At 50.6% G+C, this 23655-nt stretch overlaps 1 protein-coding gene across 1 annotated transcript in view; it reads left to right on the top strand.

Annotated features, from left to right (window-relative positions):
• LMO1 (LIM domain only 1) overlaps positions 1-23359 on the top strand; it is a 35134-nt gene extending 11775 nt beyond the window's left edge. The window contains exons 2-4 of the mRNA XM_080913623.1: positions 18468-18681; positions 21367-21492; positions 22954-23359. Coding sequence (XP_080769749.1) covers positions 18468-18681; positions 21367-21492; positions 22954-23059 — 446 coding nt within the window. The 3' untranslated portion in view covers positions 23060-23359. The remainder of the gene's footprint in view (positions 1-18467; positions 18682-21366; positions 21493-22953) is intronic.
• Positions 23360-23655: the final 296 nt, after the last annotated feature.

Genomic DNA, 23655 nt, shown 5'->3' on the forward strand with positions numbered 1-23655 from the left:
TGTGGAGATCAGACAGCCTTGGAACCAATCTTCCATCCATCTCAAGCATCTTCCCTGTGTTGCCTCATCCAGTGCCCATCACAACCTTAGGAAGAAGCCACTCTTCTTATCCTCATTTCACAGATGAGAAGACAGACAAGAGCCCGCCTGGTGGACTGGACCTGGACCGCACAGCACAGCCTTCCAGTGTCAGAACTGGGTTGTGAAACCAGGAGGTCTGATGGTGGAGCCCTGAGCTCATTCTCCCACTTCTTTTTCTATCTGCCACTCTTGGGGTCGAGGAGAAGTCCTAGTGGAGCCTGTTTGGGGGAGACCTGGGGTGGGAAAGTTGTGTAGGTGGACTGCAGGTGTGTGCCTGTGTTTGTGTGCATTGTGTGTGTATGCCTCTGTGTGCATGCCACTGTGTGTGTGTGTGTGTGTGTGTGTGTGTGTGTGCGTGTGTGCACTTTGGAACCCTGGGCCTGCTCCTCCAAGGACAAAATTTGGGGTAGGGGTGTCATGAGTCCATCTTCACGGCTTTTTCCTGCCTCCCCTCTGTCCTGCAAAGTCACAGGACAGCCTGGAAGGGGGATGAAAATCCATGGCTAGCCTTAACTGGAGCACATATGCAGATACAGGACACATCAAAGTCATCCGTTGGCCCCTGGCCTCAAAACAGGGCAGTAAGTGGGCTGGTGAGAGGCCTGTGTACATTCATAAACCAGCTGATTGAAAAGCAATATTTCAGATAAATACAAGCCAGCGATCTATCAGTGGTTGTAATAAAACCCAGGCTTCAGGCTGTGATTTTATTTTGAAATAATAAGAATTGCTTGATTCTTTTTACTTGAGTTACCATGGTAATTCCGGCGTGGAGCGGTGTTATATTGATTTAGAAAGTGGACAGTAATATTTCTTTTGTGTTATTCTGTTTCTAGGCCTTGATTTCTAATTTCTACTTGGAGATTACTTTTATAAATTTCTTAAGTCCTTCCACTTTTTCCCCCCGCCCCCCACAGTATAATTTTCCTCTCATGCACCACAATGTTCTGAGCTTATTGGTTTGCTCTTATTTTAAATTAAACTTGCTGGTTTCAGATATTGAAATGACATCTCTGTCTGTGTCTGTACTTTGGTTTAGCAAAATATTACAGTCTGACGCTCTCTGCTTAATAATTTAAGGAAGGCTTTCTGTCGGCCCTCACTGGGTGCTGATAACTTACGACTCAACCAACGCAGGCCTTAAACTCGTGACATTTTAATATCGTGTGGCGGGAGCAGCCACCCCTCTGCTCTTAGTCTCCGTGGAGAGAAATCCACATGGTACCCCAGAAAGGAGTTTTAATAATTCAACCTTGCTGGTTGGCGTTCTGCGACTCCATTGAAAGATGTGTGGGTGGGTGGATGGGGAAACCTATGCTTTCCAGAGGATTCAGGACAGGGCTAGGCTGAACGCCCAGGACCTATAGCCTGATCCAAACCAAATTCCATTCTTTCTTGGATATATAACTAGATGGCCATCCCTGATGTCAGACGAGAAGGGTTGCCTGTGAATGCCAGGGAATGCTTGAACTCTGATCACTGTTTTATCTTGAAAACCAAGTGGATCTCACGCAGGTTTGGAGTCAGACTAGGTTCAAGTCTGGCCTCTCCACACTTTCTTGCCAGGCCTGTCCTCCTGAAGAAAGCTCATAGCTGCTAGCCCGCAGGGTAGGGTATGTCTGCAGACCCCTCAGTGGCCTGAGTGGGGTAGATTAGTCACCACCGTGTGACAGATAGCTTGGAACCTTGCTCTTTGACACAGTACACAACTGTCATCTCAGTTCTGTGGGACAGGGAGCTGGGGCAGTCTGACTGAATCCGCAGAGCCTCTCAGAGGTGGTAATGATGGTACCTGTCAGTCAGAGGTGCAGACTCTTCTCAGATCCACCTGGGGAAATGATCACTTTTCAGCTATTTGCCTAGAAAGATTCAGTTCATGGGTGGTTTGAGCTAGAGGCCTCTCTGGCTGCCTACAGCTCCATTTCTGTGGGCCTCAGCACCGCACAGCAGCCTCTGCACCATCCAGCTTGCTTTCTAAAGGCCACTGGTAGAGACTAAGGAGAAAGTCACAGCCAGGTTCTGCCACTGTACCTTAGGGCTCAGGTGTCCATTGGCTACCTGAGCTTTTCCCAATCATAGGAAGCTCACCTTCTGTCTGGAAGCCACAATGTCTAAAGACCAACCAACCAGAGAAAGCCAAGGGCTCATATAGCCCAGGCTAACCTTGAACTCCTTCCTGATCCCTCCTCCTTCTACTGCTGCATTTTGCTCCCAGAGTAGGAAATGCATATCCCAGAAAGTGGGTAAAGGCAGGGCTGGAATGAGGTCCCTGCCTGTCAGGAGCATGGGGAAAATGACTGGCTCTAGTGTTATGAATTGATGGCGAACACACACATACACACACACCTACCTACCTACCTGCCTAATGTGCACATGCATAGGCATTCTGTCAGGATAGTGAGGGTTTTGTTTTGTTTTGTTTTTAATAGGTGGTAAATATGCTAAGTTCAGTTAGGGGCCTGCAGAGCAGATGTCTGGTAGGACTCAGTTGCCTAGAGCCTGTGCTCTCTCTCAGCATCTTGGAATAGGTAAGAGTGGTCCCTTCTGAGCCAGCCTACCTGTAACTGTCAGCTGAGAACTCCCATCTCTAATGGCTTTGCTAGGTGAGATGAAGTCAGACTTGTAAGGCAGCTTAGGGAGAGATGGCTTTACAGTTCCCTGTGAGGGAACAGGGCTCCTATAGGCCGGAGCACTCCCACAGGTGCCTAAGGGACACAGACATAGAGCTGAGAGTCAGAACTCCAATGTCCCCATCCTGGCCCATTGCCTAATAGAATGTTTGTGGGCACATCCTATCCCCATTTACATTGGCAGGGTGGCCGGACAGTTGGGCTCTTGGCTTGTTGATGGGAGGCCGCCTCTTCCAGGCAGCTGCACACCTGCCTCCCCTACCCAGAAGCCATTTCCCATCTGTGAGGCCTCTTCTTGGCAGGGGCCAGGACCCTGGGGAGCATTGGGCAGGGGGCAGGGCTCCCTGGGACACCTGGTTGCGACCTGGCATCAGCTCAAGTATAGAGCGTGATGTTTTCACCTGCCTGTTTGCCCCAAGGATGTCTTCATGCTACTCTTTGATCTCAGGCGGGGTTTATCAAATTCATGGCAAAGGGTGTCTTACCCACAAGAATAATATCTCATTAGTATTATTGAAAATGCAAAGTAAAGAAAAGAATCCAGGAAGAAAAAAAAATGAAAATGGGTTGAAATAATTAACACAGAGTTAAGCTGGCAACAGTCAGGCCTGCACCTGGTAAAATGTGTTATTGACTAAGAATTGACAGAAGAATCCGATCTTCCTGACAAAATTTAGATCTGCAGAAGCTGGCTCCGGAAATATTTTCCGGGAAAAAAAGGATTGTCACAAAAGAAGTCCCAACAGTGACAAACACTCCAACCTATAAGATTTGATATGAGAAAAAAAAAAAAAATGGACCAAACAGTCACTAAAAAAAAAAAAAAAAAAAAAATTAAATAATTGATCTTGATGAGAATAATACAAATAAATTGGGGGCATGGCTGGCTTCATGGTGTTGAGCAGAAAAGTTGATCATGAAATCCAGTTGACCCAGTAAAGCTTATTAAGAATCACTTTCTTAATTAAAACCACCACCACTGGTGTAGTTATTCTCAAGATACAGGAATCAAGAACAGGATCCTAATAAAGGGGTTTGGTGAATCCATCTGGGCGAGTGCCAACAGGTAAAGGGGGTCCAGAGGGGACAGGCAATGCAAGTCATAAATTTGTTTGTCCCAGAGTGAGGAGGAGGTGGTGGCCAGAGAGCTCAAAGCATCATGGGTATGACTGCAGCGGTAATCATTGACAGAACTATTGTGAGCTGTGCCTTCGTTAGGGTTGAAGATGCATGTGGAGGTCAATGGGAATCCTCTGAAGGGCTTTTTGGGCAGAATCAAGATGCTCTATCAAATCACTTGGGCCACTCAGAATAAACTGGAAGGGATGAAGCTGAAAGCAGAAGAAAGAGCTTGCAGTGAGAGGAAAGGGGTCCTCTCTTAGCTCTGCGGACGAATCTCCGAGGTCATGGGCCCAGACACTACAGATTTGGAATCTGTAAAATTCCTTAAAAGAAAGAACAGCTCCATGCAGGCCTGACTCATTACTGCAGAGGTGGTTTGCTGGCTTAGGAGGTGACAGGCACAGCTTTTGTCCTGTGCCTGCTCTGCCAGCCTGTTTGTGAGGAAGTTGTTCTTTTGCCTACTGTAGGGTGACCCTGGGCATACCACTTAACTTTTCGGACCCTTGGTTTCCCTTACAAATAAATTAGGGCCTGGAGCGTGCTCAGTGTTTGCTGCACAAATTCCAGGATTGAGGATCTGTTGGTGGTTTCGGGAAGCCAGGAGTACCTACCATAACTCCGGCCACCTTGCCTCTGACATCTCCTCGGTCCTCGGCTCCTCAGAACCGGAGAAGAATTCTGGAAGGTACGGTGTTATGAGATAGCCCCCAATGAGACCCTAGGAGCCAGGCTCATACTTAGAAAATGAACAAATACCCGTTGATATGAAGGCTCAGATATCTCTCCCATAAACCAAAGCTGTGACGTCTCCTCTGTGAGTCCGTTTCCACAGCTGAGAGACATGGAAGCTAGCCTGCCTCTGTGGAGACAGCCCTTAGCCCAGACTCAGGGGCAGGGGACCTTTTCCTGCCACTGTGTATGCTTGGCACCTCTGCTAGCCTGAATGCTTATCATTTTGACCCTTTTAGAACAACCTCTCCAAGGGCATCTCCTTCCCTCCTGCCCATGTGCTTGGGATTTGAGCTTTCACTCAAACTTGAACCCTGCCCAAAGTGAGGCTCACAGGCCCCAGGGAAGGGCACTATCGCTCCCCAGCCCCCACTGTGACCTCATCATTGTGTGTGTGTCATTATCTACCTCTGATGACCCATAGAGAGCATGCTCACATATCACCGTGCATGGTCAAACTACCCCACATAGAATAGGTTCAAGGTTCCCCACAGGCAGGCCTTCCTTTTGGATAAGAAAGGACACAGATGCTTCAACAGAGAGCCCATCCCTGGTGGTCCAGGGGTTAAGACTTAACACTCCTTTAACAAAGCCCTGGGAAGAAAAACTAATATAATCAGTATGTCATTTTCCGTTACTCAATAATATTCTACTGTGCGTACATATATTTTTTACTTATCCATTCATCAAATGATGATAGACATTTGGATTATTTCTACTCCTTGACGGTTCAACATGTTGTTCAGACCAACATTTCCAAGAGGACCTGGACACGTACTTTGGGGTAGAATTTCTGGGTCATGAAAACTCTTACATGTTTTTTTGTGCTTACAGATATTTGTGGTTGGTGTCTGTATGTTGTGTGTGCGCATGTGTGCCTATGACAGGATGTGCACGTGCCGTGGCACATGTCTGGAGGTCCGAGGACTACCTGAGGTACTGGTCTTTGCCTCTTCGCTTATTTGAGGCAGGGTCCCCGTGTGCTCACCAGGCTAGATGGAGATTCCTCCATCCTTACCTCTTGTGTTCTTGCTGTAGGACAGGAATTACAGATTCACAGCTTTCAGCTTTTATGTGGGTTCTGGTGACAAGTGTTTTAACCACTAATCCATCCCCTCAGCCTAAGACGTTAAATGAACAGGGCTCAGGGCCGTTGATGAGGAAAATTCCCTGGGTTGTCTGAGCTTCCCCAAGTGAGGTTATCTACCATCTGGTCCTTGCTGGCTGCTGGGAATCACTGTAACCTGGCTAGCCTCAGTTTTCTGGTCTGTGACAAAGCTAGTACTCTTTGAGCTCACCCCAAGGGCTTTGAAAAGTAATTGTTACTCATGAGGCATATGAAGAATTACAGGGTGTTATTGCTTTAATTGTTTGCATTCTTTTTGCCCTGTAAATTGGGTACGGCTGCTCCTGTTTTGCTTATGCAAAAGCTGAAGTTCTCGGAGAGACTAAAGAACCAGTCTACCTTGTTAGCCAGTGTTAGAGCCTCAACTCGAACCCAGGCATGTCAGAACCCCTAAGCTGACTGATTTCCCTGTGCTGCATTCCCCCACCCCAGAAGCTGCGGTGCCCGTAGTAGATCATCACCCTTCCAGGGGACACACAGGATGTGCCTTTGGGTAAAGTTCTCTGGGAGAGCGGTTGAAGTAGGTAGAGGACAGTGTGGGACCATCATGGAGGAGTGACTGTCTTCTAGACTGCTCAGATCAAGCTTGAAGGAAGAGATTGGCCTCAGACCTGGGCCAGTCTGGTGTTTGCCAATCCAGAGCCGCCAGAATCCTGGAGGGGTTTGCAGGAGCCTGTGGAGATCTCACCCTGGAGGAAAGATGTGAGCAGGCCCCTTGGGTGCTCCTGATCCTCACCCCCACCCCTGCCTGCTGATGCCTTGGGGGTTGGGGGGGCTTGCCTGACTGCCTTAGTTAGCCTGAGCAGTAATAAAACACTTTAAATTTATTGTGACGTTTGGATTTAATTAAAAAGTACATACTTAGAGAAGTAGAACATAATGGGTAGAGAGGCAGGGTGGCTTTTCCCCTCCTTTCTTCCCCAAACTAATTAGCGTTGTATTTTAAATTGTTTATGTGCCGCTAATCATCGTAATAAATCATTTATACTGAAAAAGACACACTCGGCTGTGCCCGCCGCGCGGGTTCCGCTCGCCGGGCTCTATCGCGAACAAATTGATCTAGAAGTGAATTTATTAACCACTGGGGAAGAAATCATTAGTGCTTTCTCTAAACATTCCCCAGGTACGCTTTATCGCCGCAGTTTATGCTGTAACTAAAAGGAGCATTACCCTGGCTTTCGCTGTCATTTCCTTGGAAAGCCAGCAGCCCACTCCCAAGCTAGGGGGTCCCTGCCTCCTCACCCCTATGTGGTCTGGGAACCCCAGCTGCTCTTCGGTGTTCCCTTTAAAATAAGGAGTCCCCCATGAAGCGGGTACAAGACCCCGATGCTCCTGTGGCTGTTTATCCCCTGCCGAATGCTTCATGGTTATTGAGGTTTATGTCTTAGGACCACCTTGGAATAAAGAAGGCCTGAGGTTTAGAAGTGGGGGAGGCTGGGTTTGCAGAAACAGTGGGATCGGAAGCTTGTTAGAAGGTAGCTTCCCTACCCAGAGTCTGAGAGGACATCAGCTGCGGGTTGACTATAGGTGAAAGCGGCCCCAGTTTGGAGCACAGGACCAAGGTGGGATGCCTGGAGCACGCTCTGATGATCTGGATCCCAGGGTTTGGCTGGAATAGTCTACTCTGCCCAAGGTTCCCGGTGAGGCCTTTTGCCCTGTGTATTGGGGTGACTTCACAGTCTTCCCAGACATGACCTGACAGAGGACAGACAGCTTGACCAACAGGCAGCTCCCAGCTACAGATATCATATGGTTCAGCGGTAACTGCATCAGCAACAGTTCATGCTACTCACTGCCACAGAGTGGCTACGCTCCACCTCCCCACCCCACCCCACCCCCACCACCCCTGCTTCCCGGGGCTGTGCTCCAGGTCTACTTCCTCCATTTTGCTAGAAGGGTCATTTATTCTAAACAAGGAAGGACCTTCCCCTTTGAACCCATGACTGGTCTAGAATCCATAGCTCCCCTACCTCAGACTCCAGCATCTAAATTGCTTCCTAGAAGGTTGGGTCCCTCCCACTGCTACAGAGAAGGGATATAGCAGGTCCTGGGGTGTCAGCGGTTCTGTTTTTTTTTTTTTTTTTTTTTTTTTTTCTCTAGTGTTCATCTCATAGTAGCTAGGGGGTGCCCTGCTCTGCTGCTTTAAGAAGGAAGCAGAGCCCAGCAGTTGGTAGACTGAGCCAGACTGTAGGGTCCCCTCTTTGTGCCTGGAGAACACATTTAAAACTTTGAATTCAAAATTGATTTTGAAGGACCCTAATCTCTGATCCCCAACGCTCACGGTGTGTCTGCGGCTCCTGCCAGACTCTCGTTTTCTGGTTCAGCGAGTTGGTGCTCATGTTCCTGATGCTGTGAAATTGAGACTCGCCTGAGAGTCTGGGGCCTCCTCCTCCTCCTCTGTGGAGGTTGTAGGTCTCTTGGGAGCTCCGTTTCATTAGATGGGTGGGTGACACTGGCTTTACAGGTGCCCACGGTGTAGCTGAGTCACCGTCTGGGGAGCACAGCTTCCAGACACATCCTGGTCTCTCACAGATGTGTGGCTCCAGGCAACACGGGGCCTGGCTCCTGCAGCTCCGATAGGATTGGGAGACTCCGGACAGAAAAAGGCTTGGGTCTGGAGTTCTCTAGGGAATTTCAGGAGCCTTTTCTCCCCACCAGCCTAGGCTACAAGGGGAAAGTGGCCATGTTTATACACCCAGAGAAAAGCAAGGAGCCAGGGGTTCAGGACAGAACTGAAGAGGAAAGGGCCTCCCACAGACCCACGACCCCCTGCAGCTCTGCCTGCCACCCCCTGAGCAGGTCAGGGTATTTATGTGTAAAGTCATAGTGGAGTGGAGCCCTGGGATTCGCCTCTCAAAAATCCACATCAAAAGAGCTCAGTTAGTAAAGTAGGAACATGAACTCGAGGTCCCATGTTTGCTCCCTGGCCCCCATTAAAAACACATGCATGCATGCATACACACATATGAGAGAGACAATGTTCATGGCAGGCAGGACTGAATACTATTTACTATAGCTTAGGCGTCTCTTCTTGTCCCTTCGGACCACAGAGCCACAAGTGTCTTGGGCTATGTGGCAGAGGGACAGCAGTATGCCATCAGGGTCCCCCCCTCCATCTCTGGGGATCTGCTTGCATAAATCTGCCCACTCCAGCCAGAGATGCTTGCCAGTAACATCTGGATAGCTGCCATTAAGTCTCCTCATTCATTTATTGAAGCAATGCCTAGGACTTCTGTCGGGTTCAGTGCTAGGAGAACAGCAGCAGAGAAGACAGGCCTCAAGAAGTACACCTTCCGAAGGAAGGCAAGAAGCAATGACCAGTTGCTATTGAAAACTCAAAAGGAAACCATGGGCGGAGGGTGGGTGGTTTACATAAGGAAAAGGGTGTGGCGGGTGGAAAAGTCCTCTCTGTTGATATTTAAGCTGCAAGATGGGAAGGCAACGAGCCCTGAAGAGCCTGTGTGTGCAAAGACCCCGAGGCAGGAGGTAGATCTGGAGTGTGGTGGAGCTCAGTGTGGGGTGAGGAGGCGGGGGCCATACCACACGAAGCTCTTAAGGCTGGATGCAGAGCAGGTGTGCTGTGCTCACTGCACCGAAAGGCGTGGAGAGGTTCCAAGGGGTGCAGCCACCAGCCTGGCTTATTTGGAAAAGCTTCTCCCACTGCCGAGTGGAGAGGGAGTTGTGGAACAGTAGGCTTGTGGGACCTGTGTGCAAAGTACAGTGAAGGGTGGGAATTGAGGGCTCAGGGTGAACTTCAGAGTCAAGGCCTGAGTTCGATGCCTAGCACTATATTAGATGGGTATTGGTCATACATGCCTTTAATTCCAGCACTCTAGAGGTAGAAGCAGAAGGATTAGAAATTCAACGTCATCCTCGGCTACATAGTGAGTTCCAGGCCATTCCGGGCTATAGGAGACACTGGCCAAAAAATAAAAATAAAAAAAATAAAAAATAAAGAAAGAAAAAGAAAAAAAAATCTGTGGCTCGGCTCTGTAAATGGAAAGAGCTATAAGAACAAGCTAGGTTAGGATAGGGAGCAGGAGATATGTGTGTGAGTGTGTGTGCTGTGTATGTGGTGTGTGTGTGTGTGGTATGTGGGGTGTGAGTGTGTGTGGTGTGTGTGGTGTGAGTGTGTGTGAGTGTGGTGTGAGTGTGTGTGGTGTATGTGTGTGAGTGTATGTGTGGGTGTGCGTGTGTGTGATGTGAGTGTGTGTGGTGTGTGTGTGAGTGTGTATGTGTGGGGTGTGAGTGTGTATGTGTGGGGTGTGAGTGTGTGTGGTGTATGTGAGTGATGTGTGTATGTGTGGTGAGTGTGTGTGAGTGTGGTGTATGTGTATGTGTGTGAGTGTATGTGTGGGGTGTGTGTGTGTGTGGGGTGTGTGTGAGTGTGTGATGTGAGTGTGTGTGTGTGTGTGTGTGTGTGTGTGTGTGTTATATGTGTTCTATGAAGGAGAGGTGAGGGAAGGGCACTGAGGCCTGGTAATCAGGGCTCCTAGCTTAGTTTTGGCTTGTTTGTATTCAAGACAGGGTTTCTCTGTGTAGCCCTGGCTGTCCTGTAACTTGCTTTGTAGACCAGGCTGACCTTGAACTCAGAGATCCACCTGTCTGCCTCCCAAGAACTAGGATTAAAGGCCTGTCCCACCATCACCGCCTTTCCTAGATCTATAGCTTTTAAGCTATGTTTGAGACTGCGGGGAGATAAACAAAAAGATACCCATTCCTGTCACAGAGAGGGAGAGGCCACACTGGATTCTCATGCCATTCCAGTCAATGAACTTCAGTGAGTGTGCACAGCTTTCTGTGCATCCGGGTCCTGGTTAGGGACCAAAGAAGACCTAGGGAGTGTCTGAAAGTTCTCAGCCGGCAGCTCCTGGAATGTATGGGTCTCCTCCAAATCCCTGACCTTAATCCCAAGCTCCCCAGAAGTGCAGATAGGAGACACAGGCCCTCATCGGACAATAAACAGGTCAGTGCCTTGGCTCTGACCCTCCCAGGCCCTAGTGTGGGAAAATTAACCTGTTGTTTCCAAGCCACTAATTTGATGCTCTGTCAGAAGTGCCCAGGTGGATGAAGGCCACAGGGCTCTTAGTCCACACTCAGGCCATGCAGGGCCTAGCTTCCTTTCCCAACAAGGGCCTCAGAGCTTTCCACCTCTAGACACACCAGGTCACAGTGGTTTGGGGGTTCGGATGCAAGATGCTAAGGCCAGTTGGCCTCCCCCAAAGCCCGTTGCATAAGTGCCTCCTGCTCTTATTCTACTGGATTTTGCTTCCCAGGGGTCTCCACTCTGCTGAGTCTTAGCACTCAGCTACCAAGTGCCCACCCTGTCCCTAGCTGTCCCCGCAGTGTGCCCCAGAGCTTTCTTTCTAAGCGGAGGTCCACAAGGGCTCCAGGACAGAGCTGGCTAGGAATGGATGCTTCCTGACAGCAGCTTGTGTCCCTGCCCCATGTGGTCACTCCCGGCTTTGTCATGGGGCAGATTGCATGGGACCTCTGGCCACTGGCTCACAGTGACCCTGTAGCACTCAGGAAGGGATGGGGTGTGAGCCCCCGGCTGGCAGCAGGTGCTAGGGAAACTGCCAGACAGCCCTTTCTGTTGTAGACTACTGGGGGCGGGGCTTGGCAAGTTAGAGAAGGCATGTGTTATAGGGCTACTTTTCAGTGTCTTGTCCTGTGCCAGCTCTCCCCTCCCCCCAACCTTCCTGGGCCCTTCCGTCATCATCCACACACAAGCCCTCAGCTGTGAGTCAAGCCTTCCCCTCCATCTCTGTTACCCTGTGCTGGAGCTCAGCCCTCTCCCCAGCAGCTCTGCCTCTGCAGCAGGATGTAACATAGTCTCTCCTCATTTAGTCACTGAGTAAACTGAGGTAAAACTGGAAAAATGACAACCAGAATACATGCCTAAGCTATGAGTCTTCAAATGCCTTCTCCCTATCTACCCTCTCTCTGACTTCAGAGGTGCCAGTCCCTCCGCTGAGCTAACCGCCATTTCATTAGTCAAGTCCTGCCTCCTAGCCTTACTTTCCCTGCCCCAGTAGGGAGCTGGAGGCTAAGGGAGCCTCAGTTTCCATCCCTTCCTTGACCTGGTAAACACCATGCTGCAAATGAACTCACAGAGAGGTCATCATGAGCCGGTAGACTAGGTGTCCAACAGTCGTTCCCCTTGGCTTTTGATTCCAAATGAGTAGGAAATGCTATTAGTTCTGGCCTCACCTGCCACGTGGCGGGGCCCAGGATAGGAGTTCACTGAGACGAGAAATTGTGGAGATAAAACCAGTGTGAAATGGAAGCCTTCTCGCAGACTGCGCGTGCCTGTGCAGAATAGTTACTTCTGAGAAAACGAGATTGGGGGAGATGCGGCAGAATTAGATTACACTTTCAAATTGCCTTATGCAAGGGGCTTGATGCCTTAGGAGGGGCACAGACTGGCTCTGCTGGGGTACTTCTCTGCAGCTCCACATCTGGGATGCCCAGGTGGATGGCAAGAGCCCCAGTCTGGGAAGCCCTCTGAGCCCTGGTCTCAGCAGCTAGGGTGGGAGGGGAAGACAGGGCTGAGTCGGCTGTCATGTTCTACAAGGATCCATGTGACTTCTGCTTCCTCCCGTCTCTAAGGTGCCCGGTTTTGTTCCAATCGGAGTTTGTTTTTAGAGTGACGGTTGTGACAGCCTATATCCGTGTGCACCTGTGCCTCGACGTATATTGACATCAGTTTGCCAACATGTGTCTGGCCCCAACCATGCGTATGCACACTTGCAAGCGTGAGTTGTGTTTTCAGGTGTGTTGCTGAACACCTGGTGTGTGTCACTGACAGATTTGACGTGGGGGGAATGAAACAGACACAAGCCCTCGTGTGTGGCCCTGTGGGCCTGTGTGATTCCATTTCTGTGGAGGAGTATTTGTATGCCCTCCCCATGTGGCCTGTGCCTGAGCGTGTCTTTATACTTGGCAGTCTTTTCCAGTCTTCATGAAGTCTCCTATGCCTTGGATCAGAGACGTCACATACTTGGGCCCCAGAGACAGACTCCCAAGGTTCAAATCCCAGCTCTCTCTCCCACTGACAGACAAGTTGGCAACCTTTTCTGCACGCCACGTTTTAGAACGGGAGAAATGATGGCAGCTACACAGCAGCGTGTAACTATCGGAAGGTGCTAGGTCAGACTGCCCATCCCAGAGTCCCTGCCTGTCACAGGGACATGGGTGCTTATGGTAACAAAGGGGAGCCTAGAAGGCAAGAGGCATCCTTGTGCTATGATGGTCTTGGCAGGACCTGCAAGTGAGTTTCCTACGTCTCTGACCTACTGTGGAACCAACACAGACATCCGCTGAGGGATTATGAGTCGTGCCCAGGCTATACCTAGGGCCCCCAGAACACTGCTCAGCACCTCTGAGGGACTTCCTCTGAGCCCCACGGCCATCCTCTCCCACTTATCTGGCTGCTGGAGCTGCCTTTTGGACAAATAAATGAAGCTGGCTGCCTCCTGGACATGCTTGCTCCGACTCCTTGACTGGCTTCTGGGTGGCACTGAACTCTGGCTAGATCCCATGTGACTCTGACGACAGTGGCAAGTTCCTATCCATTAGCTGCTCTGCAAAGGAAGTGTCTCTCCCTACTGCAGGACCCTGAGGTGGGGCTATGACAGGTGAACTTTGCTGCGTGCTGAGTCAGCTACACTCATCTAACTTGACTGCCAGGCTCAGCTAGTCCTAAAGACTCCTTTACTACTCATTGGCACTCTCTGAGAAGTCTTCCCCCACCCCACTCCCATCTTTCTCTTCTTGGTTTCTTTCAAAACAGTTTCTGGCTGTCCTGGAACTCACTTTGTAGACCAGACTGGTCTCAAACTCACAGAGATCCACCTGCCTCTGCCTCCCAAGTGCTGAGAATAAAGGCATGCACCATTATGCCTGACAAGACGTGGTTTTTGTACCCATTTTACGAAGAGGAAAGAAAACTAAGGCCCAGGGTTAATGAAATCTGTAGGGACTGGTATCAGATAAATCCAAATCAGAGGTACTCCAGAAATAGATGCCCTTTCTGTCTCAGAAGTGCTGATGCCTTCAGACTCAGGAATTCCTTTAGATTCAAGTGAAGGAATGTCTTAGCTAGGGTTATGATCACTGTGGTGAAACATAATGACCAAGGCAACTTGGGAAGGAAAGGGTTTAATTTGCTTACACTTCCACACCACTATTTATCATCTAAAGAAGTCAGGACAGGAACTCAAGGCAAGAACCCGGAGGCAGGAGCTCATGTAGAAGCCACGGAGGCATGCTGCTTGCTGGCTTGCTCCCCATGACTTGTTCAACCTGTTTTCTTAGAACCCTGCACCACTAGCCCAGGGATGACCCCACTCACAATGGGCTGGGCCCTTCCACATTGATCACCAATTGAGAAAATGCCCTACATGCTTGCCAAGTCTTATGGAAGCCTTTTCTCAGGTTCCTTCCTCTCCCGTGACTCTAGCTTGTGTTGAGTTGATGACATAAAACTAGTCAGCACAGGAGGGAATGTGACAAGTGACCCGGGACATTGTCCATTTGTTTTGTTTTGTTTTGTTTGTTTGTCTTTGAGGCAAGGTTTCTCTGTGTAGTCTTGGTACCTGCTCTGTATACCAAGTTGGCCTCAAATTCAGAGATTCCCCTGCCTCTGCCTCCCGAGTGCTGGGATTAAAGGTGTGCACTGCCACTGCGCAATGACATTGCCATAAAAGGTGTTGTTGGGAGTACTGGTGAAATCTAGATAGATGCGCAGACTGGAAAACAGGATTCCAGTGACCATCTCCTAGCGCTGTGGCTGTTTTTACCCTTGTTTTTAGCAACTGGTATTTTATGCACCCAGAGCATCTTGAGTTTAGAGACTTTATGTCTGAAATCGACTCTTAGATGATTCATGGGGAAAAAGTTGTAAGTATAAATAAAAGGAAGAGGATACAGGAGATGGGCACTTGGGGATTATTCCTGTTATTGCAGTTTTTCTGGGAGCTGAAAGATTATTTTAAGTCAAAAAGAAAGCCAGGCATGGTGGCACAAGCCTGTGGTCTGAGCACTTGGGAGGCAAAGGTGGGAGGAACAAGGTTGTCCTTAATGACATAGTAAGTTTGAGGTCAGTATGGGCTACATGAAAAGCCAACAAGGATCTGGAGTGATGGCTCAGTGGTAGGGTTTTTAAGAAAGGGTTTTAAGGAAGACCTGAGCTCAGTTCCCTACCTGTGTTGGGCAGCGCCTAACAGCCTGCAACTCTAGCTCCAGGGGATCCAGTGTCCCCTCGGGTCATATCCTGGCCACCCATGTCTGATGGCTCACAACTGCTTCCAAGCTCCAGAGGGTTCAGTGCTTCTGGTCTCCGTAGGCACCAGTGTCCCCATGCACATATCCACATATCACACACAGAACAAGATTAAGATTGATTTTAAAAGGTGTGAAGCTCAAAATGATAAAAAGTTTAAAAGAAATGAGTGCCCAAAGGAATAGCATTCTCATGGAGTGCATGCTGTCCTTTACCCCATTCTAGCTTCTGGGCTATGGCCTTAGATTCATAGCTTCATCTTGATCCACCACGGTCTTTGAACAAGACCTCATGGCCCCGTGTTTCAGGTGCAGGTCAGAAAGGAGGGGCCTGCTTCCCCAAGGTCTGCCCTCCTAACCCCCAGTCTAGAGCCCACTGTTGACTCTGTTCTTTAGGGGATAAAAAGCATAGCCTGGACAATGGTATTTCTCCCAGAGTAGTGGTGAGTACCACCCTTGGAGCAGGATTAAGGAAGGTCCCCTGGTGGGCTAGTAGGAGAAAGATACCAGGATTCTGTCCGGAGCTGGTGCAGTCTCAGTCACCGACAATAGTACAGCCCAGTGGGGGGCATTCCTGAGGTGTGGCCTCCAGTGACCTGCCTCAGGGGGAAGTGCACACACTAGGATGCAAAGCTGACCTTGCAGAAGGCAGCTGGGGTGGGCAGGATGCTCTCCTGTGACCCGGGCCTGTCATAGTGGAGCCCACACGCTTTGCTGTTTGGAGAAGCCTGCATCCCACTGGGGAGAGAGCCTAGGTTGGGCTGCATAGGTAGGGGTCGCCGAGGCTGTGGGTCTGGTTGGCAGGCAGCTTCTTGTGCAGAGGGCCTCTCTCCAGGGCAAGGGGAGAGGTAAGGGGAAGGACTGATGACCTCTGTGAGTCCTACCTCATTACTGAGGTGTCCGACTTTGCCCTGCATTGTAGAGCTGAGTGTAAATGTCAGAGTTCTGCAGAGCCCAGGAATCGGAGTTTGTACTGCCCCGGAGCCTTGCACAGACCCCTTAGGTAACTAGATGCTGATGAACTGGACCCGGAGACTTCACCTGAAAGACTTCTCTCACGGCATCAGGCCTGCTACCTGTCTTCATGCCATGGAGAGTCAGGAGTTCAGCCTGTCTCCAGCCACATATCATTCCCTGTATTCCCCGGGACTGAGGGTGGCACGTGGGCTGAGTGAACTGATTATTTTGCCAGGCCTAGTCTATGTACCTGAGCATGTGCCTGGGCATGTGTGTGGGCACAAGCAGTCTCCATTGTTAAAGATGGGCGGTTTCATTCGTGAGTAGTAATTACTGGGTAATGCTTTAAAGCCTTTCCTGAAGGCGTGCAAAGCTGTTTTCCCCCCTGAAGTCGGGAGTACGTTAAAAGGATTACCATGTAGATTTGATTTTTAGATAACGCTAAAATGGATCCCAAATGGACTTCAGCAGAGGGCTGCTATCTCCCTAATGGAAAGTGCATGGCCCCAGGCTCTGCTCCCAGAGCCAGCAGAGGAGGGGTAGGAAGGTCTGCAGGGGGCTGGCTGGCTGGCAGGCTAGAGGGGGTTGGGGAGACAGGAGTTGAGAGCCCAAGTACTGAGCCCTAGATGGACCAAGCCCTCCCTCTGCATAGCAGGTGAATGAGGACTGCAGTCTCACTGAGGCACTCTGGCTTGGGGTCTGAGTTACTGTTTACATGGACAGCTCCCCTGGACAGGTGCCCCTCCACAGGCCCCAAGGGACAGTGTTCCCATCCTTGGAACCCAGGCCTTCCTTTATTTTTCTACACTTTATCCCTCGCCATGGGCCAGGCCTTAGAAGGAACTTCTCTTGAGGTCGGCGGCTTCATGGGTGGATCTGGGCTCTGTCAGAGGAGACACAGGCTGACCCTGGGACAGCCGCCATCCTGAATACTATCTCTCATTCAGACCAATTAACCTTTAGAGCTGCATTAAGGAAATTAGGCAGTGAGCTTCCCAGCTAACAGATGGTCCGATGGTGATGGAAGGAGGGAGGGAAAAGGGAGCCGACCTTTGTCTGCCAGGGGCATCTACGGGATCTCCTCCTCCGTGCCCTCACCTGTCCCTTTGGTCTTGTGCTGTCGTAGGTCTGATCTCTCTCCTTGCAGAGAGGGCTTCCCTGTCCTAGGGGCTGTTCTCCTTTCCGGTAGAGGTCAGAGCGGGTGGCTGGGTTGAGAAACAAATTCTCAAGTCATCCCCATCAGTGGTCTGGTAGTTTAACCATCCCTCTAACGACTGAACCTCAGTTTCCCCATCTGTAGGAGGAGAGCATTTGCCTGGAACACTGAGGGCTGGAACACTGATATCGATGAATCCAAGGTTTCCCGTGAAGCCAATGGGCATACTCCTTCCTGAAGAGGGAAGGGAAAGGGAGGGATGCATATCAGCAGCTGGGGCTTCGGGTAGGCACAGAGTCTGAGCTGGGGCTGGGAGAGATACCCAAGGATGGAACTGATGCTATGCCTGGAAAGAACATAGTTGGGTCTTTGGGTCAGGATAAGGCAGGTGGAGGCAGAGACTCTAGCTAGGTCTTTTGGAAGCTGGCTATCCAGGAAGGGTGGACTTTGCTGGCTGTGCCTTGGTTGTGGATAAAAACTGCCTCTAACCCACCCTGTGTTTTCTCAAGAGGCGTGCTCTCCTGCAGGCCTCTTTGTAAGACCACAGACTGGGTTTCTGTGCCACCTGCCCAGCATTTCCAGTTTCCTTGCCCCTGGCCACTATGCCCCCCCCCCCCGCCTGTTTCCTCCTCAGCCGCCCTGCACAGTGATTCCAGGTGAAAAGGCCAGGAACATGTGACCGACCAGCAGGCTCTGCCCTCAATAACTGCACACCGAGTCTTGCCTGTGACTTGTTGCTTCTTATATATTGAGAAGTTTGCACGGGCCGAAAGGGAGATGGTGCAGGCAGATTCCTAAACTGGGGGGTTGGACCAGACTTCACAAGCTCTGGATCCTCCCTCTTTCTCTCAGACCAGGCCACATGGAAGTCTGGCTTTGAGCAAAGCATTCCTGAGCAGAGTTCTCGTGTGGCTTCCCAGCCACTACCCCGAGTCACTTTCCTCCCAGCACCACCATTCTGTCTGTCATGGGTGGTCCAATGCATAGTGACTGTTCACTTCAAGAAAGAGTGAGGAGGATGAGAATGGTCTGGAATCGCAATGAACCTCGTTCTTAGACCTATGGTGGCCAGCTGTAGCTGTGTCAGGAGAACATGGGTCTGCCCACATGAGATCACACAGGGGACAATGACTAGGAAGAAGAGTCCAGCAAGCCCAACAGCTTCTGGTGGGGTGTTGACAGGACCAAGGCATAGGCTATGACATGCTGCCCAATAGGCCAGGCTTGGGGCCTGGAGAAGAAATAGAAACGAGGGCTCTGGGAACCTTTACTTAGAGGAAACAGTGAAGAGAAAGTCATACTTGCCCCCTTCCCTGGAAGGGGTGGTACCCAGGGCTCCAGGGCAGTCCCATACTCATCCGTCTCATTCCCCCCTCCACAGGTGTGCCGATGCTCTCTGTCCAACCTAAGGGGAAGCAGAAGGGCTGTGCAGGCTGCAACCGCAAGATCAAGGACCGGTACCTGCTGAAGGCTCTGGACAAGTACTGGCATGAGGACTGCCTCAAGTGTGCCTGCTGTGACTGTCGCCTGGGTGAGGTGGGCTCCACTCTCTACACCAAGGCCAACCTCATCCTGTGCCGGCGAGACTACCTGAGGTGGGTACTGCTGCTCTGCCCTCTTTGAACAGCCTCCATCCTTCTCGGCCCCCAGCTCTAAACCAGGCAGCCTGTGTGCACTGTCTGACTGCTCCTTCCTCGCTGCCTTATGTCAGCCCTGAGAGCCACCCGAAAGCAGGGTTATGTCTTCACCTCCTCGGACTTGGCCCCACAGTATCTACTGAGGCACTAGTAAAGTATTGGACACAAAGGTAATCTTCCCACCAGCCTGGGCTTCAGCCTCACCCATCTCCTATAGACATCCAGGAGGGGACATCTCAAAGCGGGGAGGCCCGGAGGAGCAGATGAGGTAGTCTAGACTTGCCTGGGCCTTCTTCCCAGTGGAGTCTCCTGCCCACCTCCCCCTGGAGTCCTCTCCAGGTGCACTGGGATTAGGCTCTCATTTGCCTTTTTGGCAGGGAGCCATACCCTAGGACAAGGACTGCCAGTGCTTTTAAAAGATCTGGGTTTGAACCAGCCCCCAGTCTTTAGTTTTTGAACCTCTCTCTGTTTAACCCCTATAGTCCACCTTGCATTCTTCAGAGCTTCGAATCTCCCCCACAACCTGGATCTCATCCCCTGGGGCTGCCTTCCCCCAATTAACCCTCCCTTAGGCCATTTATGACATCAGCAAGGCTGGAAGGAGGCCATGAAGCAGGGGCCTTGGCTGAGGCCCAGCACCTGCATTTGGCTCTGTCACTAGCTGCTGGATGGTGGCTGGACAGCCTTATGGGGCAGAAAGACCCATTGCATTAATTAGCAGGATGGGGGTGAGAGCTGGTGGGATTTGAGCTCAAGTCAGGACAAGTCAAAGGGGGCAGGTTTAGCTGGCAACTCCCACCTTCCCCAGAGACCCTGAGATTTACCTGTTTGGACCTTTCCTTTCAACTGTTGTCTTTAACTTTAACATCAGATCTTTTAAAAAGTGTTGGTATTCAGTGCTTGTACGGTAGAGAGAGAAACTGAGGCTGGGAGGAAGGGTTAAGGATGCTCTTGGGAAGTCACCCCTTGAGGACCTAGAAAGGGGCTTTTAAGTCTAAAGGTTTATGATATCTACCTGGGTAGTTGAATTATCAGGCTAGGGAGAGGTGACTAACAAATGGCCTGCCATCAGGGCTGGGAGGAGCACCATGGTGAATTGTGGCCTTGTCGGGAACTCCAAGCACCCACTTCTGGGCCCTGCCAGCCACAGGGGCTGGAAGTTTGCCATTCTGCCCCCCCCCCCATTACTCTGGGAGAGGTACTGAATGACTTCTGGAGCCAGGTAGGCCAGTAGGTTAGAAAGAGGGTGGCTGCCCAGAGTCTGGGCCTTTACAACAACTGCTGGTGGCAGAAAAGGCCCCCATTGGCAGGCAGATGCTGTGGCCCAGCCTTTGTCTGCCTTTATCTGAGTCACCAGGCAGCTCAGGGCAATGAATAATGGAGCCAAGCTGGTCTGCAGGTGTCTGAGCCTGCATCAGACAAATCGGGGATTAGAGGCCCCCACCACCCGGCTCTTTCGGAGCTTGCTCAGCAGAAAGGCAGCAAGGAGAAGCTTGGTCAGCTCAGACCATTAGAGCACGTAGCCAAGAATTGCCATGAATGGGGAGGGAGTGAACTTCCCGTCCTCCTGTCCCGAGAGCTTTGTAGCCAGCAGCTGAGAGAGGGATGCCCTCTCAAAGAGACCATTGTGTCCGGTCCCCTTGGAACTTGTTTTGGGGATCAGTTCTGGGTGAGAAGCATCTTTAGGCAGGCTGCATTTCCCTGGCAGCTTCATTTTCCAAAAAGATAAGCTGAGATCCCAAGAAGGAAAAGGAGACACAGGTGAATGGCACAGTGAAATTATAGCAGAATACGATTTCATAAAACACTAATTTTATCTAATTTTGGGACAGGCAGGCCAGCCTCGAACTCCCCATGTCGACGTGGATTACCTTCAGTTCCTATTCCTCCGGCCTCTACTTCATAAGTGCTAGGGTTTCAGACACGGACAACCACGTGGGTGCTCATGTACCCAGAGCCCCATGCGTGTACTCTACTAACTGAGCTGCAGCCCCAGAAAGCGCTGTAATTTTAAAAGCAAGAAACCTCACCAGTGGCATAGATCACTCTCCCAGAGGAGCCAGACATGTCCCCCTGGTGACTTGTTTATCTCTCTGTGACTCATTCTTTTTTTGCATGGGGATGAGATAAGAGTTGACCTCGAAAGACTGCCTTGGGATCCGATGAGGTGATTTTTGTGAGCTCTTAGCGTGCCCGTGAGCCACTGGTTCGGCTGGGGCTAAGGTTAGGCATTGCTAAGAGCATTGTCCAGTGAGGGATGTGGTTTGGTCTTTGGCATTGAGATAATTGGGGCTCTGGGAGGCTCCAAGAGACTGCATGGGAACACACAGCCCACGGGCAGACTAGACTGCCTCTGAAATTTAGTCTTGTGTGGGTCTGGAGCCTTTGCTAAGGGGCCATCCAGGTGCTCTAGGGACTCTGGTGGCATAGAGTGATGATGTCTAACACTTAACTGTAAGTTACATGGCCTCCCCAAGAAGTGAGATGCCAGGGTTTTAAAGCTTAATCTGGAAGGATCTAGATACGGTAGTTAGTTCTTGACCAGGCCCACTCACTATTCCACGAGCTAGGGAATGGGCTAGCTTCTGGGTGGAGGCAGCTCCTGGTCAGGCCCTTACGTCCTCTGTGCCCTTCCCCTGGCAGGCTTTTTGGTACCACAGGAAACTGTGCTGCCTGCAGCAAGCTGATCCCAGCTTTCGAGATGGTGATGCGGGCCCGAGACAATGTGTACCACCTCGACTGCTTTGCCTGCCAGCTCTGCAATCAGAGGTGAGTGCCACACCCTCAGCCGGCTCAGCACACTGCCAGACCCTAGCCTGAGGCCCTCTGGTTAGGCCAGAAGTGCTGAAGAGGCATTCGTACAAGTGTAACGACTTCTATGTATGCCCCTGCGTATGTATGCTGTCCTTACCATACGTGTGTGTATGCGTGTGTCTACATCTGATGGTTGGATGTGTGTGTGTGTGTGTGTGTGTGTGTGTGTGTGTGTGTGTGTATTATACATAGGGTAAAAGTATTTGTACATTTGACGAAGGAGCTTGCATAAGGATCTCATGTGCCCCAGGTCACCCCTAAACTTGATATGTAGCCATGGTTGCTGGGATTATGCTACATGTCCAGTATATATGCATTTATATTTTAAATGTTTGTGTGCATGTGAATATTAGTACATGAGACTGTTTAGTTGTGCATGTAACTGTAATCATGCATGCGTAAGAGTTTGTGCATACTATATGAACATGATGAGATGAGAATTTTGTGCATGTTTTAACTGTGTATACCGAGTATACTGTATCGGTGTGCATGTGGTTTTGTGTTCTGTCTTGAGAGAAGGGGTTCCCAGACCCATAGGGTAAGAGATCTCTTCAGGAAATATCATTCCCGCCTCCTTCCCTGACTCTACCCACGAGTCTGGCTCCCTTACCCCCATGAATTTCTGGGCCCTATTCATTATCCCAGTCCTGAGGGATAACTTGGGGGATTTAAGGCATTTTCCCCCAAGCTTGGAACCTACCACCAAAAAGCAGGAAATCTTCTCAGGAGCCCTCAGGTCAGGTAGGAATTCATATAATGTTCCCAGGCTGAGGTCCAGAGGGACCTGCAGGGAACACTAGGCTGGCTGAGTGCTCTGGCTAGACTGCCTACCAGCAGGGCTCTGTGAAGTTCCATCGCCACCTGGTGGTCAGACTGAGATCTACTACTAGGACTGAGTTTGTGACCCAGGGACTTAAAGTCTGGACCACCAGGGGACATCTTTGAGGGGAAGCTTGAAAATTCCTCAGTCTGTCCAGAGGACTAAGAGACCCAAATGTGATCTTCCTGGGTTAGAGAATAAATTGTGAACTGGGGTCACACTCTTTAGAGGAAATGATCCCTAAGCTAAGAGGGCAGAGAGATGGAAGTACCCATGTTCTCCTTCCCCCACCTCCGCTCCCTTCTCGTTCTCCATCCCTCCACTCTGTCTAGTCTGGGTCCCAACTGTCTCTTGCACCCTCTCTGGGACTGAGCTAAGGCATCTGCATGACCTGCTGGTGGGTGGCCTGTGGCTTGACAGTCTGTCTCACCACCCCAGGCTGCAGGGGTCTGCTGAGAGTAATTAACCAGGCTTGCAGTGGCCCTGAGAGGTTCCAGAAGCCAGTTTGTCAGCATCATCATCTCCCGTGCACGTCCCACTTCCTGGTCCAGCTGGGACCTCACCTATAGCCCCTTTTCTCTTGATTTTTCTTCTAGATTTTGCGTGGGAGACAAATTCTTCCTGAAGAACAACATGATCTTGTGCCAGATGGACTATGAGGAGGGACATCTCAATGGCACCTTTGAATCCCAGGTTCAGTAACGCCCAACATCTGGCCTCCAGATCCACCTGTCCGTCTGCCTACCTGACCATCTGCCTGGCAGGCCGGCCGGCCACTCTGCCTGCGTGGGCTGGCCAGCCGCTGTCCTACAAGTTAGAACTTCATCCTCAATGGGAAGGTGGCTTTTCTCCACCACCACCCCCCATTTCTGTGGGACCCCTCCTGGGGCCAGGCTCGGCCTGTACAGTCTGTCTTCTGTATATAAATGGGAACATTTATTTTATGAGAAATGTAATGCGATTTTATTACTGGCGTGGATTAAACTTATGAATGTTTCCGGGGACATGACTACATGGTTCACATTACTGACACAGTACTGCACCTCCCCCACCTTCTGCCTCTGGTGGGCAAGGCATGGAGACGCAACCTCCAACCTCCACCATATGCTCTTGCCAACCAGGGACACACAAGCATGGCTTTGGGGATCAGAAGAAGGGAATAACTTCGAGTGTCCTAGCCATGCATGAGAAGTGGGGTGTCCCTCTCTCCCTGCAAAGCATACACTCTGGCCCTATGCAAAGCCCCAAGTAGAGGGGTGCTGTGATACTATGTGTACTTTTAGCCCACCCCCTCTGTC

The sequence above is a fragment of the Micromys minutus genome, assembly GCF_963924665.1.
Source record: "Micromys minutus genome assembly, chromosome: 2".
In the NCBI taxonomy this organism is placed as follows: domain Eukaryota; kingdom Metazoa; phylum Chordata; class Mammalia; order Rodentia; family Muridae; genus Micromys; species Micromys minutus.